This window comes from Mesoplodon bidens (assembly GCF_964165515.1).
Source record: "Mesoplodon bidens genome assembly, chromosome: 14".
NCBI lineage: Eukaryota > Metazoa > Chordata > Mammalia > Artiodactyla > Ziphiidae > Mesoplodon > Mesoplodon bidens.
The window spans coordinates 82,586,720-82,604,380 of NC_138170.1; the positions used below are offsets into that span (position 1 = coordinate 82,586,720).

At 48.4% G+C, this 17,661-nt stretch overlaps 1 protein-coding gene across 4 annotated transcripts in view; it reads right to left on the reverse strand.

Moving 5' to 3' along the window:
* ASAP2 (ArfGAP with SH3 domain, ankyrin repeat and PH domain 2) overlaps window positions 1-17,661 on the reverse strand; it is a 157,564-nt gene that overhangs the window by 30,101 nt on the left and 109,802 nt on the right. For all 4 annotated transcript variants that reach the window (XM_081253973.1, XM_081253972.1, XM_081253975.1 and 1 more), the window contains exons 10-15: window positions 17,022-17,125; window positions 16,857-16,926; window positions 11,367-11,454; window positions 5,758-5,806; window positions 5,514-5,680; window positions 3,288-3,421 (exon numbers count right to left, since the gene is read on the reverse strand). In XM_081253973.1, the coding sequence (XP_081110099.1) occupies window positions 3,288-3,421; window positions 5,514-5,680; window positions 5,758-5,806; window positions 11,367-11,454; window positions 16,857-16,926; window positions 17,022-17,125 (612 nt within the window). The remainder of the gene's footprint in view (window positions 1-3,287; window positions 3,422-5,513; window positions 5,681-5,757; window positions 5,807-11,366; window positions 11,455-16,856; window positions 16,927-17,021; window positions 17,126-17,661) is intronic.

The window sequence follows — 17,661 nt, forward strand, 5'->3', positions numbered from 1 at the left end:
TGTTGCTTAACATACGGCTGAGGAATAAGGGTCTGGAGGTGGTGTCATGCCCGCAGTAACAGGGTTGGGGTGAGAGGGGGAGACGTCTGCCTCCTGTGAGTGGCCAGACAGGCGAGTTCAGGGGCAAAGAGAGTGTGGGAATAAATCCCACGTGATTCGGGCCTCTGCCCTTTGTTTTTCTGATAACTACTCAGAAAAAGAGGCTTAGATAAGGGAGAGTTTAAAGCTATGGCAGAGATTAGACATCAGAAATATCTGCAGATCTTAGTTAAGCAGCCTCTTCCTGATTTCTCCATAATGGCTGAGAGGTGGTCAAACTTTGAACGCCTAGGAGAATATACAGACAGAGATACAGATGGAGGCTCCAGGAGAAGAAACAAAGATCTGAGCCTGGCATCAGAAGCCAGCTCATCTTTTCATCGAAATGGAAACATTCTCCTTCCAACCGTCTCTGGTGTTTCTCTGTGCAGTAGGCAGTAGTCTCAGGCAGATCATCAGTTAAGTTTCTGAGACACATTTAAGAAGGTATAACAGATGTGTCAGGATCAGGCTCCTACCAGCTTACACAAGCCAGCTGTTAAACAGCCGTTATTAAAAATTACATTATGTAAACTCATGATCAAATAAACTATACTAGGGAAGTCCCTGGTGGTCCAGTGGTTAGGACTCCCCGCTTCCACTGCCGGGGCCCAGGGGTCGATCCCTGATCGGGGAACTGAGATCCCATAAGCTGCGTGGTGCAGCCTCAGAAAAAACAAACAAAAAGACTGTACTAAAAGCAAAGTAATACTCAAAACTCATCCCTTCCTAACTATTTTACTATGCTGTTTTTGAAGTTGTATTTGTGCGGCAAACTTACTACATAATGTGTGCGGTCTTTCCCACCACACATTCAGCTATCCACACTATGGTCTGCAAATGGCCACGGTGGCAGCATTTACATCACGTGACTGGGACTACAAAGCCGGGCTTTTTTCCCTCCCAGAGAGCTGGCGGCTAGACATCTGTCAGGCATGAGGATGGGGAATGAGGAGGGACGGCCGTGATGTTTAAATGCTCTCCACAGGGAGAGTCCTCAAGGGTTAAGAGTGTGAGCTCTGGAATCAGATTAGAGAGGCCTCCACCCCAGATCTGGTGCTTTGATAACTACATAACCTTGGGCTTGTTAAAACATTCTAAGCCTCAGTTCCTCTTTTGTAAAATGGGGATAATACACCAGGGCCACAGGGAGTGAAGAGCAAAATGAGCTAAGACACCACAAAGTGCTCCGCTAAGTGCCTTGAGAAGAGCCTCGTACAAAATCAACAGTTATTACCTTCAGCATAAGCCACTTAACACTTCCAATTGTTTTTTATTTTTTATTTATTATTTATTTATTTATTTTTTTTTTGGCGGTACGCGGGCCTCTCACTGCCGTGGCCTCTCCCGCTGCGGCGCACAGGCTCCGGACGCGCAGGCCCAGCGGCCATGGCCCACGGGCACAGCCGCTCCGCGGCACGTGGGATCCCCCCAGACCGGGGCACGAACCCGCGTCCCCTGCATCGGCAGGCGGAGTCTCAACCACTTGTGCCACCAGGGAAGCCCCCAATTGTTTTTTAAAAACCCACCAGGGCAGTACAGCAACTGCGGTAGTTTACCAGTGCTCACTGAGAAGTAATTTATGTTTCTCTGAAAATATACTCTGAGAATTTCAAATCTATGCCATCACCAATTACCCAGGATACCGCCCACACACACACAGCTCTATGATGGAGGCTGTATGCATTATGACATTAACGATAACTGTAGTGTGTAACCAAGAATACACTGCTTGGGTCCCGACAAGGCTAGCTTAGCTGTAAACTTGAAGTACTTCATCAGTGATGCTACTAAAACTGGGCTACCAGAATCCACTCTAGTTTCTCCCAGCTTTGTCTCTCAAGATCGTAAACGAACTCCTTGGAAAGACAGGAAGGATTTGACAAGATAGTTCTAAATGCATTACAAGTTTAGGCACGTTGGATCCAGAATAGTCATCGGTATGACTTACGGCCCCGAGAGATCTACTGACCACAGTAATTGATTTTCTGCCAAGACTATTGCTCTTGACATTAAAATCAATGGCAATCAATATCCACTTAATAGTCACTGTCCAATGCTCAGCCACCTCAAGAAACAATTTTGAATACTACCTTCTAATCGGCAGTTATAGACTTTGAAAACAGTCCGAAGAGCTCATGTTTTAGGCACCCCAAAGCACCGCCCATGTGTGATATGCTTGTTCCTCAGTGGGGCCAGTCTCAGTGCTCTGAAAGTCACTTTACAGGAAATGCTTCAGCACCCTAATACACTGCATGGCTTATGGGTTATCACCCAAGCAACAATGAAACACTTTTTTCTTTAGAAACAAAGGCAGTAGAAGCAAATACCAGTATCGCTCCCAAAAGGCAACAATAAGAGACAGAGGACAAGTCCACCGGAGGCTTAAGCCAGGTAGTGACTGCACCGCAGACTCGGCAGACGACTCAGGAAGAACGAGTCCTTTACTGTCTCTGGGCTATGGGTTCTGCACCTGCTTAATGACTGGGATGAACTGGACTCTGTCACCATCCTATTCCAGAATCTCATACCAGTCTCAACGCTCCTTTATAAGTTCAATTCATTTTATTCATTTAAGGATAAACCTTTGGGGCTTCCCTGGTGGCTCAGTGGTTACGAGCCCGCCTGCCGATGCAGGGGACACAGGTTTGTGCCGCAGTCCGGGAAGATCCCACATGCCGCGGAGCGGCTAGGCCCGTGAGCCATGGCCGCTGAGCCCGTGCGCCCGGAGCCTGTGCTCCACAACTGGAGAGGCCACAGCAGTGAGAGGCCCGCGTACTGCAAAAAAAATAAAGGATAAACCTTTGTAGGACTTCTTGGCGGGCCAGTGGGTAAGACTCCGCACTCCCAACACAGGGGGCCTGGGTCCGATCCCCAGTCAGGGAACTAGATCCCGCATGCATGCCGTAACTAAGAGTCCGCGTGCCATAACTAAGAAGTCCGCATGCTGCAACTAAAGATCCTGCAGGCCACAACTAAGACCCGGCGCAGCCAAATACAAAAAAGAGTAAAGCTTTGCAACCCTCAACTGTAATACTAGTAGCTGAGGAGGAGGAATTACCAATGAGTTTCTAATTGCCCAAATCCACTTGGCAATATCAACAGCTACCAGCCCAGCGGAATTTTAAGAAACGGATTCGAGTACCAAAATGAAAACCTAGCTTTCAGATCATTTGTTTTCCCTCCAAAAGCAAGGCTTTGAAACGCACCAGCAGCTCAGACGTTCCCAACACGTCTAGCGTTAGGGACTGCATCCTGGAGTAGTGGACCCCCAGCTCGCGGTGGATCCCAGAGCACTCGATGCAGGTCAGAATGCCCAGGTTGGTGGAGAGCCACGTAGGATCTGCCGAAGAGAATGGGGAAAATGGGAGCTCGTAAGGGGAGGGCAGGGGTCAGTACTTTTTTCTTGCATAGTTACTGAACATGGAGTTGTTGCATCATCAGCATTTTTTTTTGGATCCTACATGCAGCTGGAACCCTCGTTCACCATTAGTTACCACCAATTTACACACGATACACACACGTGCACGTATCTAGTCTCCCTCCTCTTCCTAGGGCTCCACCTCCCCATCCTTCCATTCATTTGTTAAGCACTCCCCAGGGGCAGGGCTGTCCCTACAAGAATAAATAGGACACGGCGCCCTCTAGTGGCCGAAGGTCCCTGGATACAGACCACCCCCACCACCAACCTGATGGTACCAGCAAAGGGGACAAAGTCTAGCACCACACGGGGGACGGTCTTAATACACGTCTGTATGTCAAACATGCTAATAACCGGCAGAGAACACCCACTATGTGCTGATGCCATGCTCTGTTCAGCACAGAGTTGAAGCAATTATAGTAGCAATAATAGCTCAAAGCGTGAGAGCTTCAGAAATTGCAGGTGTTTTGCCTTAATTTCTCATTTAACACATACAAGAGCGCCTGGAGGCACACAGGGCAGGTGTCTTCACCATCTTGCTCAGAGAGGTGAAGGGCCTTCCTTGCTTGAGGCTGCAGAGCCCGACCGCAGCCCTGCCTTCATCTGGGCTCAAACCCACACCCGCACCGCATGTTTACTTGCCCAGCGAAGCCTCCTAGCCGAGTGCCAGAGTAGGCATTCAAGAAATGCTTAACGGATGATGCTGAATTTACTGAAAACACGGAATTCAAAATAAAACATTCTTGAGGACATGATCACAGCCCAGAAGTACAATTCTCTTTAGAATTGCTTGCTGCCCTCAGAAACTCATAGGAGGCAAATATTGCAACCTTGGTCACTAGTTGATTGCAAAGTTATTTTTTAAATGTTCAAATTATAAACATTTTATCTGAGTTCGGAAATGCTCCTGGGCACTGGTGTTTCCACTTCACTAGACCTATTCTACCGAATCGGCTGTGTCACGCTTTTGGTGGGTATGAGTGTACATTTAGACTGCTTTATATCACTCAGACTGTCTTTTAGCATTTTAAAACAAAAATGTCATAGCTTTGATTCCTTATAAGTGTTTCCGAAGTCCAAGTACTACACTGTCCTCATCTAGGAAAAAGCACAATTCGCTACCTTCACTCCCTGCAGCATCTCCTGCCAAAGGTATGTTTTTAACAGTCCGAGACCCCATGAGGTAATTCCTCAAATTACCCCCAAATACAGCCTCCAGGGTAACAGGAACCCACGGCACGTCTCAACTGTCCACTCTATTTTCGTTGGGCCTTTTTAAAAATGGAAGTTGTCACATAACGAGGGGAACGAAAAGGCACACGGCCACCCTAAGCAGCTCACAGCTCCCCTAACACCGGCCCATCTGAGTTACCGGAATAAGTCAGCTCATTAAACGCTTAAAATACTGGTTGTTAAAATCTACAATAGTTTATGTCCCTTGAAAATGAAACCCCAGTAGGCCTGATCAAAACACAGAAATAAACACCTCATTTCACGGAATGTGGCAGCTGGCTGGGGCTCACAGACAATCTCCACTGGTCCCTTCATCTTCCAAAAAGGGAAACTGACATCTAACAAAATAAGTGGCTCTTCCAGGGTCACAGACTAGACAGCGCCTTAAAGTTGCTGCAGAAGTTCTACAAAGTGGTACAAAGGGAGGACGGACTGAATCCCGGAAAAAGCCGCAGTTTGGAGCCAATACAATGACCGGATGACCCTGGTTCCACCCTCGCTGTGTGCTTCTGTTTTCATTTCTCAAAAAGCATTTAAACCGTTTCAGCTCTATGGGGCTCTCTCCCCGCAGGCCTGCTCTGAGGGCCCGGAGGCAGGCCTCTTCCCACCCTTTCCCCCACTTAGTCTTCGCACAGTTCAGTAAGCATCTGTGTGACAGCGTGAGCTCAGGCTGGGCTGCGCTGAACTTGGTGTTTGAAATGAAAGGGAAAATCAGTGACTGGCTTCTGTGAATCGGAACAGGATTTAAACGTCCTAGAGCTGGAGGGGGTGGCTGGGTCACCTGGCGCCCCGCAGTCGCAACACACGTCATTGCCTGTCATCCTCTGGACCTCGGAGATGATCTCCTTTGTCAGTTCTTGGACTATGTTATTTTCTCCCGTATTGTCATCTCCCTTAAATGCATTGTTCAGAGCTTCTTCTTTGCTGTTTTGCAGCACAGACATCCATCTAGAAAAATAACAGTGACGCTGTGTTAAATCCCAAGGACAACTGCCCTTCCAAGGTCCCACCCCCAAACAACTTACATTTGACATTCCTGTTCGTCCTCTGCTTGAAAGTGGTATGTCCTGTCATCTGCACGGCAAGAGGGGTTTCATCAGTTGTGAGCCCGGACAGTAATCCATACACAATTCCAAAAGAAAGTGGTTTGTAATTAACCTCAGGAAGAGTCTAAACTCTGCCACGAAGTCAATGATTTGTATACAACCAAGCACTCTCTCCTGCCCTTTACAAGCCCTCGCCTGGGAGCCGTGGCTTTCTGATGCAAATTATCGAGCCAGCTCCGATCCTCCATTCAAGTCTGAAGAGAAGCAACTTCCAAAACTGAAGCTCTTCAATGAAAACCATCACTATCCTTTCAAAAGCTTTTTTTTTTTTTTTTTAACTTGCTACAGAGTTGGCCCCCAACTGTTATGGCCCTTTGAATAGTAAAAGCCTTATCTAAAGCGAGTATCTTACAAGCTTTCTGGCCTTCTTAGCCCAAAGTGTATGGCCTCCATCCAATTGTGGGAAAGCATCAGAGAAACCCAAACTGAGGGACGTATGACCAAAAAACTGATCAATAATTTTCAAAGTATCAAAGTAATGAAAGCCAAGGAAAGATACAGAACTGATATAGACTGTATGTGACTAGGGCAAAATAACAGCAGCAATGTGGAATCCTGGGGAGAACCCTGGAACAGAAGGAGGACACTAGTGGAAAAAACGGTAAAATCTGAGTAAGATTCTTAGTTAATAGCATCACACCAATGTAAATTTCCTGGTTTTGACAGTTGCAGATATGGCTGATATTATGTACTAAATAGTAACTGACAACCTGTACTATGCTGTCAGTATTAGGGGGAGTTGGGTAAGGGATATACAGAAATTCTTTGCCTACAATCAGTCCAAAAACGAAGTAAAAAAGAATTAAATTTAAAAAACAAAAAAGGAAAAAAAAAAGGGAGGAGATCCAACTTCTGCAGATGGCAGAGCAGTGACAGGCAGGGACTGTCCTTGGGGTTCACAATAAACACCTGTGCCCCTCAAAGTGAGCGAACACTGCGGCTTTTACACTCCTGAAAGCACTTTAGTTCTTAGGATGATTCTTGGTGAGCTGACTGGGAGGAGGCTGAGGCCCAGAGAGGTTCAGAGGCAGGAACAAGCGCACCCAGCGGCCGAGGGGTCAGGTTCTGACCCCAGCTCTGATCCTCTTCCTTCCTGTTTTCCTGACACAGAGGGGACACCCCGCACCCTCTATCCCCAGCCTGTTACTGAGGAAAGGAACAGGGTTTCAGAGAACTGTGCCAAGGGACTCCCCTGGTGGTCCAGGGGTTGAGAATCCGCCTTCCAATGCAGGGGACGCGGGTTCCATCCCCGGTCCAGGAACTAAGATCCCACGTGCCACGAGCAACTAAGCCCGAGCGCGCAGGAACTACTGAGCCCACGCCCTCTGGAGCCTGCACCACAACTAGAGAAGGCCACATGCCACAATGAAAGATCCCACATGCCACAACTAAGACCCGACACAGCCAAAAATAAAATAATTACTTAAAAAAAAAAAAAAAGAGGGGGGGCTTCCCTGGTGGCGCAGTGGTTGGGAGTCCGCCTGCCGGTGCAGGGGACGCGGGTTCGTGCCCCGATCCCGGGGGGTCCCGCGTGCCGCGGAGCGGCTGGGCCCGCGAGCCATGGCCGCGGAGCCTGTGTGTCCGGAGCCTGTGCTCCGCAACGGGAGAGGCCGCAGCAGTGAGAGGCCCGCGTACAGCAAAAAAAAAAAAAAAAAAAAAAAAAAAAGAGACCCGTGTCAAGTTCAGAAAAATAAACTTAATCCTGTGATCCAAATGTTAGTGGTCGGGTGCTAGGAAGAGAGGCCGCTTTCCCTGCCCCCACTCTACCTGGTGTGCAGAGCCTTACCTGCAGGAGGGCTGGAGGGGGCAGGTCCACATCCACCCTAAGTGGATCTCAGAGTCCTCGGGAAGCCATGACCATGGCAGGTTGCACCAGAGGACCAGGTCTAACATCAAGCCTAAGACCCTGAAGCCACTTCATGGTCAGACCAGACACAGATGCCACAGGAAAATCAAGGAGACGGGGGAGCAACCCATTTCTGTGGCCAATTCTGCATTTTAACACGTGAATGGTGGAGAAGCAGGGGAAATTCTCTGTGAAAATTTCCAAATAAGAATTCCCTTGTATGGAACCCTCTTGCGCTGTTGGTGGAAACATAAACTGATACAGCCACTAGGGAGAACAGTATGGAGGTTCCTTAAAAAACTAAAAATAGAATTACCATATGACCCAGCAATCCCACTACTGGGCATATACCCAAAGAAAACCATAATTCAAAAAGACACATGCACCCCAATGTTCACTGCAGCACTATTTACAATAGCCAGGTCATAGAAGCAACCAACATGCCCGTCGACAGACAAAAGGATAAAGAAGATGTGGTACATATATACAATGGAATATTACTCAGCCATCAAAAGGAACGAATTTGGGTCATTTGTAGAGATGTGGATGGATCTAGAGACTGTCATACAGAGTGAAGTAAGTCAGAAAGAGAAAAACAAGTATCGTATACTAACGCATATATGTGGAATCTAGAAAAATGGTACAGACGAAGCAGTCTGCAAGGCAGAAACAGAGACACAGATGTAGAGAACAAACCTATGGACACCAAAGGGAGAGAGTGGTGGTGGGGTGGTGGTGGGATGAATTGGGAGATTGGAATTGACATGTAGACACTAATATGTATAAAACAGATAACTAATAAGAACCTGCTGTATAAAAAATAAATCAAAAAAAAAAGAATTCCCTTGTATGGACACTCTTTCAAGATGCCTTTACACCAAGAACAGTTTCTAGCAGATTCAACTAGAGGGAGGAGAAAAGAGGAGGTTTCCAGAGCCCTGCTGCGACGGTATCCTGGGAAGGGCTGCTTCTCGGCCCCAGGCTCGGGCTCCAGCCAACCACGAACCCCCCATGTGGACCTGGAGAGGTACCCTGTGGGTCCATCCCACTCAGGGGACTGACCTAGATCATGTGCACCTTCTCCTACACCTCTCACCCCACCTGGCATGACTGCATGATCTGAGGATAATGGCTCAGGACTTGAATTCGGAAACAGTGGGGTCAATCTGAGGGCAAGAGGACTGGACAAGCTCCAGAAGGGCTGGCCTTGCCACAGGGATGTCGTCCTTGAGAAGCCAGGCCCACTGATGGCTTGATCTGGGCGGGGAGTCCCTGTCTGGGGGAAAGATAGGTAAAGGAGGATCCTGCAGGGAAACAGCTTGAAGCCAGCAGTCAGCCTGTTCCTCCCGGGCTCTCTGGGTGATTCCAAGCTGGCTTTGCAGGTTGAGGGACAGGAGGAAGGGGCGGCTCCTCAGGGCCTGGTAGACTCACACCTGAAATAGCATCCTCGCTGCCCATCTAGAGCCTGACTTTTATTTCTCCAGCCACCCAGATGTTTCACAAGCACCAAGGTGTCTCGGGGATACGTGTGTGTCCCAGCAGCCTGGTGAGCAGGTAGAGTCAGACCCGAAGCCAGGCCCCCACCTCTCAGGACGCTCATCAGGTCACGGTTTTCTCGCTCTGCAGTGTCTCCCCTGATGGTTCCTGGGGTGGGGGTGGGGGGTCTGACCAGTTTCGACGTTTCTCTGTAACGACCCAAACCCACACAGCGCTGCAACAAAGCACTGCCACTACACACGCTCCCAGGGCAGCATCACCTCTTGAAAACTAGCTGAGGATGACAAGTGTGGAGGACCGGGATTCATTCTACCCACTGGAAGACAGTGGCAAGAAGAGATGAGAACATTTTTCAAAGACGACAGTGGACTCAGCGCCTAGGACCAGACTCAGCAAGCCCTTCCGGGTACCGGAGGCTGGAAGCTCTTGACCGAAGGTATTTATCACGTCAGGCAACAGAGCAAAGACACTGATGAAATCTTGCAAATGTCAGGTGGCCAGAGCGTGAGCACAGAACCAGATGCCCGCAGTAACTCACGCCTGTAGCAACAAGGCACGCTCACACCTACCGATCCTCCTCGGGGCCTGGCCACCTGTTCAAATGTGTATGCTGGGAGGCTGCCGAGTCATCTACACGCCTGAAAGAAATGCTTCTGCACACGTGGTCTCTGACGGGGGCCCCACAGGGGTGTTGGAGCAACCGGGGCAAGCGAGGGTGTGCGGGCCCACCTCCCCGTGCGCAGAACCCACACTCCGTGACTAACTGCCAATCAGCTACTGGAGGGGAATGCGCCACTTCTCGTGAGTTAGTGCTTCAGAAGATGGAAAGGCCACAGCCCTCCAAGTGTCCCCTAGACACTAGCTGACGTCACATACGACCCCCAAGCGGTCTCCCTTTAACTGTCACTTTTTATTGCCATCCAGGGGCACATTTTAAAGCATGGGCAATCCTCCACATTCCACACCGTCCTGAGGGAGTGAAGGATCTGAGAGTGAGGAGGGTACATGCACCTGCGGGCCTGACGAAACTGAGCAGGGACACGGGCCTGGAAGCTGGGCCTGATGAAACTGAGCAGGGACACAGGACTGGAAGCCGGAGAGAGTCAATTTTTATTTTGCAAATCGGTCTGGAAGCTGAAGATCAGAACAAACAGCACCCAAACCACATATCACACTGCTCAACATGCTCCTGCAGCTCTGGACCGGGCATATGAGAAGAGGGAACCGGCCCGGGCCTCTGGACCAGGTGCATTAGAACAGGCACCAGCCCGGGCCTCCGTCTCCTCCCCAAGCACAGAGGAGCTGGTAATCATTTCCTCTAAGTTTGCTGTGAGCATTAACTTACATAGTAACTTCCTACCCTCAATAATACAACCCAACACACAGGTTAAAAAGCAGCCACCTCATGCTCGGGATACTGGGGCAAATAAGACAGCACTCATCTTCCCAAAGGCACGGTCTGGAGTTTTCCTAAATCCCCAGTGACTGCCTTTTGAAAGAAAGGGGAGCTGGCCCTTTCCTTCCCCCAAACTGTAACCCTGCCACCGCAAACTGCCAAGACCAAAAGGCCATCACATTTCTTTAAGACATCGCTCGCCCTTTCCCTCTTCCTTAGGCGATGCTGAGAGGCCACTCGCCACAATGGATGGTTCTGTGGTGGTTCTTCTGGGTCTGCCACAAAGACGAGCAGCACAGGAGCAGAAACACTAATTCTGGGGCGGGAAGACAAGTAGATTTCAACCCGAGAGTTTCAGGAGCTCTGCCGGGGGCCTCATCACATCAGTGGTGCAGCAGTTCTAACGGCGCTCAAGTTAGGGGAGCTCTGATGACAGAACTGTCCTTTTTTATAGTGAAGTGAAGGGACCTTTAGGCTTGAGGGCTGATCTAGTATAATCTCCTTGTTTACGAATAGGAAACCCGAGGCTTGGGAAGCTGAGAGGACGTGCCCAGGTTTACAGGTCCCACGAGTGGAGCAAGGCCATCCGCAGGTTCAAGCCCCGGATCGAGAGACCGGCAAGCAGACCATCACCAGCGGAGATAAAAGGCACGCAGTCACCAGAAATAAAGGGCTTTCTCTTTGAAAACCAATTCTTTAAATGAATGCACTGCCCGAAAGGGGGTTGATGACCTAAGTGAGAGTGTAAAATAATTTCTCTGCAGCACAGCATCTGAGAAATAAACTTACGTGAAATTAGGTCAAAACACTTCTTCTCCTCAGGGTTGGTTTTCACTTGGCAGGTTAATAGGTTAAGCTTTGCGGGAGGCCGGTTAGCCTGTTGAAAGACAAAAAAACAGAGATGGATGGAAAGGAATGGGAAACCACAGTCTCATTCCTAATTAAACTATAGCAAGAATAGGTTCTCACTGGCTTGCAAAGATAGCGATCAGAAGGCAGGTTTTTATGTGGGAGGCATCACAGAGGCACATCACAGGACGTCCCAGGACCTCGGCTCCCAGGGGGCAGCTTCCCCTCCCTGCAAGGGACACAGGGGGCCCACACACCCACCCAGACAGGGGAAACAGGTGATGCCAGCCCAGCTTTGAGGTCAAGGGCAGTGGGCTCCCCGGGATCAAAATGTTCCCCGTCTAAAGCTCAGAGACATTGTCCTGATCAGCTGGGCACACGGGCACCCAGATCAATTTCTGGTGATCTTAAAAGTGTTTTCCTGAATATAAACACTCACTTTCAGGGAAAGTAACCTCACAGCACAAAAATGAGAGAGAAATTATATATATATATATGAAATGACAGATGACAGATTCATAATCCTTAATGCCAGCCATCTGTCACTTAAATTTCAACAAAACCCACCTCGTTCACATACATGTCCCCCACCTTCTGCCCTCCACACAATGGTAACAGAGATTACAATACGTCTTTGTCAGAGATGTGTCAAAAATGACTATTTTGTTACCATTTCAGAAACTATCATAACTAGTCCAAAAAAGCAAAGGGCAGAAGATAATTTCAGAAAAAAAAAAAAAGAATTCTGAATGGCAAAACGCCTTGCAGAAATCTTGGAGAAATATTCAAGTATGCAAGGCTTATCTTACCCACCCACCAAGCCGCTAAAGGAAAGACCAAATAAAATGTCTTAGAGTTCAATTGTTCTTGTTTACCCCTTCCCGTGGCCACCAGCCATGTCAAGAAATTGTAAAAGCTTGGATTTGGGATTAATCGAGATACACACTCACATGCGTCTACATCTGGGCAGACCTGCATTTATAGACCCCTCTCCACTGAGCTCAGAGCCAGGGGTGAGGCAGCGTGGCCTCCATTAAAACAGGACTGATCCTTGCAGTGTGAACAACTGGGTTTGATGACAGCAATCTTGGACAAGCAGAAGCTGGATAAACAGGGTTGGACTAGACTCTCCTGGTTCACGGCTGTGCTGACATCTCTTATGTGGAAATCACTGCGTGTTCTGCAGTCTGCCGATGCCTAACAGATGCCCTTGGGTCAACAGAAACCAGTATTCAAAGACTCCAAGCTCTGCCTGATCTTGCAAACCTTGACCATTCCAAGTAGAAGTACCATCAATCCTATTCTTGATCTTTATTAATACAATTAACTGGCTTGTCCAGGAACCAATACACCAAACAATACGTTTCTACAGTAGGGGACCACAGCACAAATGCAACCAAGCACTCTACCAAGGTGTTCAGCCCATATAAAGTATGTGCCTATTCCATTACCTCATATGGTCACACAACTATACAGGTGCATTTAGGTGATGTTCCTGGACTACTTCCAAATGCTGGTGCCCACTAAGTCTTAGAAGCAGGAGCAATAAAGGGGGTGATGCACTTTGGTAAATACAGAAAACTTCCATGGACAAGAGGATGATTTTGAATAATAATAGCTACCTTTACTCAGTTGCTGCTGGTGCTATTGTTATTATCCTATTATGTGCTTACCTGAGGCGGGCACTGTTGTAAGCATTTTTAATGAATTAACTCATTTAATTTTCCCAGCTGCACTCTGAGGCAGAAACTACTCCACATTTATAGATAAAGATACTGTCCACGACAGACTTTTTTTTTTTTTTTTTTTCCTGTGGTACGCGGGCCTCTCACTGTTGTGGCCTCTCCCGTTGCGGAGCACAGGCTCTGGACGCGCAGGCTCAGCGGCCATGGCTCACAGGCCCAGCCGCTCCGCAGCATGTGGGATCCTCCCAGACCGGGGCACGAACCCGTGTCCCCTGCATTGGCAGGCGGACTCTCAACCACTGCGCCACCAGGGAAGCCCCAGACTAAATAATTTGATGGAGCTTATACAGCTTGGGAGCAGCGGTGTCAACGTTCTAACAAGGCAGCCCGGCCCCAGAGCCCAGGCTCTTAACGGCCACTCTCTCCTGCCCTTGCCATGGCTTCCTGGGAAGCAGAGCCTCTTCCCAGGATTACCTCTAAGTATCTCAAGTGCTGCAAAGAGCCACACTGGAGTGAGTACTCCCCCTGCCCCCCAACCTGCCTTCTTCCATTTTCCCTGTGCTACTAGGAAAGTTGTTCATTCTTACTGAGACACAACTACCCTCAAAGATAGATTTCTTACTTCACAGTGTATGCACCACAAAATATGGAAAAATATCCAGTGCCTATATGTGAAGTAGGAATAACGATAAAGGTATAAATGTGGCTACTATTCAAAAAGGACAACCGTGAGAATGGTCCACAAAACGTAGAAGCTGACCATCTTAAGCTGTTCCAAGTTTTACACTAATAATTGCTTGCTACTGGCCCATTCAGATTAACGATTAGCTGACAGCAAGGCTGTAAGAAAAATTCATGGAAGAAAAATTTTAAATAGAGAACATTCTATCCATTAAATCCCCTCCCTGCTACAATTTGGGGAAAATGCTGTCTTCATTGAAATTCAGCTATAGAACAGGTCTATCTAATTCATCAGATACCAGTGTTCCTTGAGAGCCTGATTTGAGAAGCCCTGATTTAGGAGAAAGCTCAGGAAGGGGCAGGAAGCAGACCCTACAGCCCTAAGTGTTTGCCATGAAGACACGGATTATTAGTGAAGCTCCCATTTTAGTCAGGCCATTCCATTCTCCTCCAAGTTGTCAGGCTTTTAAAAGGAAGTTTCTAGTCTCCCTTCTGCATGACCGATGATCATTTAAAAAATTTTTTTAGATTTTGTAAGAAACAACAGACATTTCTTCCAGCTTAATACAGTCTCCAGCCTTTGGTGGTGTGGCAAAGCGACGAATTTGGCAAAGAGGATATCTAATTAGAGTCATTTTGTCCCAAGGATAACTTCTTTCCAGGGCCAGAAAACACAATTAGCCTTGTCTAACGGGGAATACCAACTATGCTATCACTGTCCCTCTGCTAAAATACAGAATACAAGAATCTCATGTCCTAAACTGTCCCTTTTTTCCTGACGGTAAATTAACAAACATACTCAGGGAGATGCTGGCTGAACAGGTAAGCCACGAAAGGAGCCAAATCCAACCAAACCAAACCAAACCGGCATCTCTCCACTCTCTTTCTCGGTGGAAGTTAGTTCACATCACAGTGTGTGAACGCTCTGTAGGTGCAGCAGCACTGGGGTGTCGGGATCCGGCGCCCCAGAGCATGCAGGGCACCCCGCAGCAGAGGCGGCTGCCACAGGGACCCACTCCTTTCCCAGGAGAGGCAGCGGGACGGAGCCTCCATCTGCCACGCCTCTGGGCTGGAAGGAAGCTAAGGCAGGAGGCGGCGTCCAGAGAGCGGGACTCCCTAGAGAAGGATCCCCCCAAGGGCGAAGCACTAACACAACATGCGAGTGGCGTGACAAGCTGAGCTCTCCGCATGCCAGTAAAGCTAGTTATACCCCTACTATCTGCCAAAAACTGGGGCAACCCATCAACATTTAAAGAAAACTAAGCCTCCATGTCTTTTGAGAGGAAGCTCAAGCAACAGAAATGAAGAGACCCAAAGTTTATGCTGTCAGCAAAGGATTACCAGACCTGCTATCATTCCTGTGGTCGGGGGGAGAACCACTCTTTGGCTTAAGCCGAGGCCCTGGGTCTAGTGGACACGCCAATGAAGCAAATATCCCAACTGGCTTTAGAGCTGTAAACAAATATGAAATGAAACCCAGTCTTGTTTTATGAGATTTTCCGCACTGAGGCAGTAAACCTGACTCAGAACAGAGTAGAATACAATTCGAAAGCAAATCACAGAATCGCAGGTGTTAGAGCAGGAAGGGAACCTGGCCTTCATCCAGTCTAACGTTCTCCATTTTAAACAGGAGTGGTGACTAAATCAATTTGCCTTTCTTAGTCTACAGCGCTTATACCCAGTCCCTCTCTCTCTCTCTCTCTCTCTCTCTCTCTCTCTCTCTCTCACACACACACACACACACACACACACACACACACACACACACACACACACACACACACACACGTTCATACAGAAAAAAAGTACATCAGGATCCTAACTGCATGGCCCCATGAGGGACGTGATGAGCATAAAGAAGGCCAGTGAAGGCTGGATTTTGGAAAAGAGAAACGACCTTTATTTGCCCAGGCAGGAGCCATGTTCAGTCCCCCAGGCCAGAGGTCCCCAGAGGTCCCTCCAGACACTTGGTATCTGCTAGTTCTGTGGTCTCTCTCCCTTCTCATACAGAGTCGGTGAAAAGGAAGGGACCCCACCCCCACCCCGTGGAACACAGTCCACGCTGCCGGCCACCCTTCAGGCGGGGCTTTACTCTGTCTCCTCACTCCTAAATACTGACAAGGGCAGGGTTTCTCTGGAACCACACTGAGCCATGACCTCTGTCCAGGGCCCTGAAAAGGCTGTCTGCGCTCCCGCCCAGCTGTGCCTTTCACAGGGGAGCTGGTGGGGACGGGGGAAGAAAGACAAAGGCTGAGGCTCATCTCCACTATGGGACTGAGGTCAGGGCCAGGCCTCCTGCCTGGGGTGCAGGAACCTAGGTCACCACCAGCGTCCTCGTTCTCAGCAAAACAGCAACCAACTCTGCCTTCAGACATTTAAAAAATATCTACCAGCCTCCACGGCTTTCACCAGATCCCATCACACCAGGTAAGGTGATAATATGCCTAAAGCCCACCGTGGAAAAGGGCTGTGTTTGTAACTGTGGTTACACAATCCCTCGTCTCCGAAAGCCAGATTAAGTAAATCATTTTATTCCAACTGGTATTCCAACTAGCTCAGCATATGTTGGCTCAGTTTCCTGCATGGGCAATTATACACAGGGTCGTAGAAAAAGAACCTGATGAAGGCTGGGTGCAGTATGTCTACAATAAAATTACTGAAGTCTCTCTTCTCTTGGATTTCTGATGCCCAGACTCCTGACTACCTAAACTCTTTTCCCTTGATGGAAAAGGAGAACTCTTTCCAAGTGTGATGTTCAATTTCCACAGACAAAGAAAGCCGGGGAGTGGTTTGCTGCTTGTTTCTGGGAGTCACAGGCCTCTGAATACAGACCGCCTGGCTCCTCAGGTGTTCCTGACCCTGTGAGGCAGCAAGGGCCCCTGCTAGGGGAGCATCAACAAGGGCACCAAACCGAGGCGGCACCCAAACAAGCTCTTCTCAGCAGGGACCTTGTTTACAATGCACGCCGCGTGCCGCAGCGCAGGCCTCGGTCCCCTTACCAGGCCTCCAGCCCACATCCCCTCATCCCGCTACAGCGGAGCCCGTGATGACAGAGGATACTTACGGTGCCATGGGATATGGTCAGAAAACCATTTTTCACTGAACATTTCCTTTTCTGCCACACTTTTCGGATCCTTACAGATAAATGGAGAAAAAAAAAGAGTTCAGAAATTTTGGACACAGGAGATTACAAACACACACTGAAACTCTAGCAACGCCGTCTACGTACCCATCACTTTTCTTGTAGAGGTTGCCATTCCGCTCAGTGCCGTGCTCTTTGTTTCCCTGAGGCTGGTGTAAACTATAGGCTGTGCTCTGGCGAAGCTGTGAATCCTGAAAACAGTTAAGATGTTAGTGGTTTTTAATCCTGTCCAGATTTCAATTTTTAAAAAGCAGTACACAGAGACACTTACACCCTTAAAAATTTTTTTTCTTTTTAAATTAGAGAATTTCCCCTCTTAAACACACCAAAAAAGGGACATAAAATTCTTATCTTGGAACTCATAAATGCCACCTACCAGGCTGGAGAAGGAAATGACAAATGCCAGTATCCCCAAACTGGCTGAAAGAATGAGCCATTTGGAAATTACGAGATTTTACTTATTTACTAGCCTTAAGTTCCTGACAGTGGCAAGAAGCTCCTGGTGTGGCAAAAGCAGTCCTCGAGAAGGAAGGCAGTAACGCTACATGTTGGAAGAGGCGGGGCTTTCAAGCAAAAAAACACAAAAACAATATTTTGCCTCTTACTTTGGGCAAGTTACTTAAGCTCCCTGTCTCAGTTTCCTCCTGGGAAAACAGGAAAACAATTTCTAGTAAGGGCAGCAAATATAGGAAGGCTTGAGTGAGACCACGTGTGTGAATACCTGCTA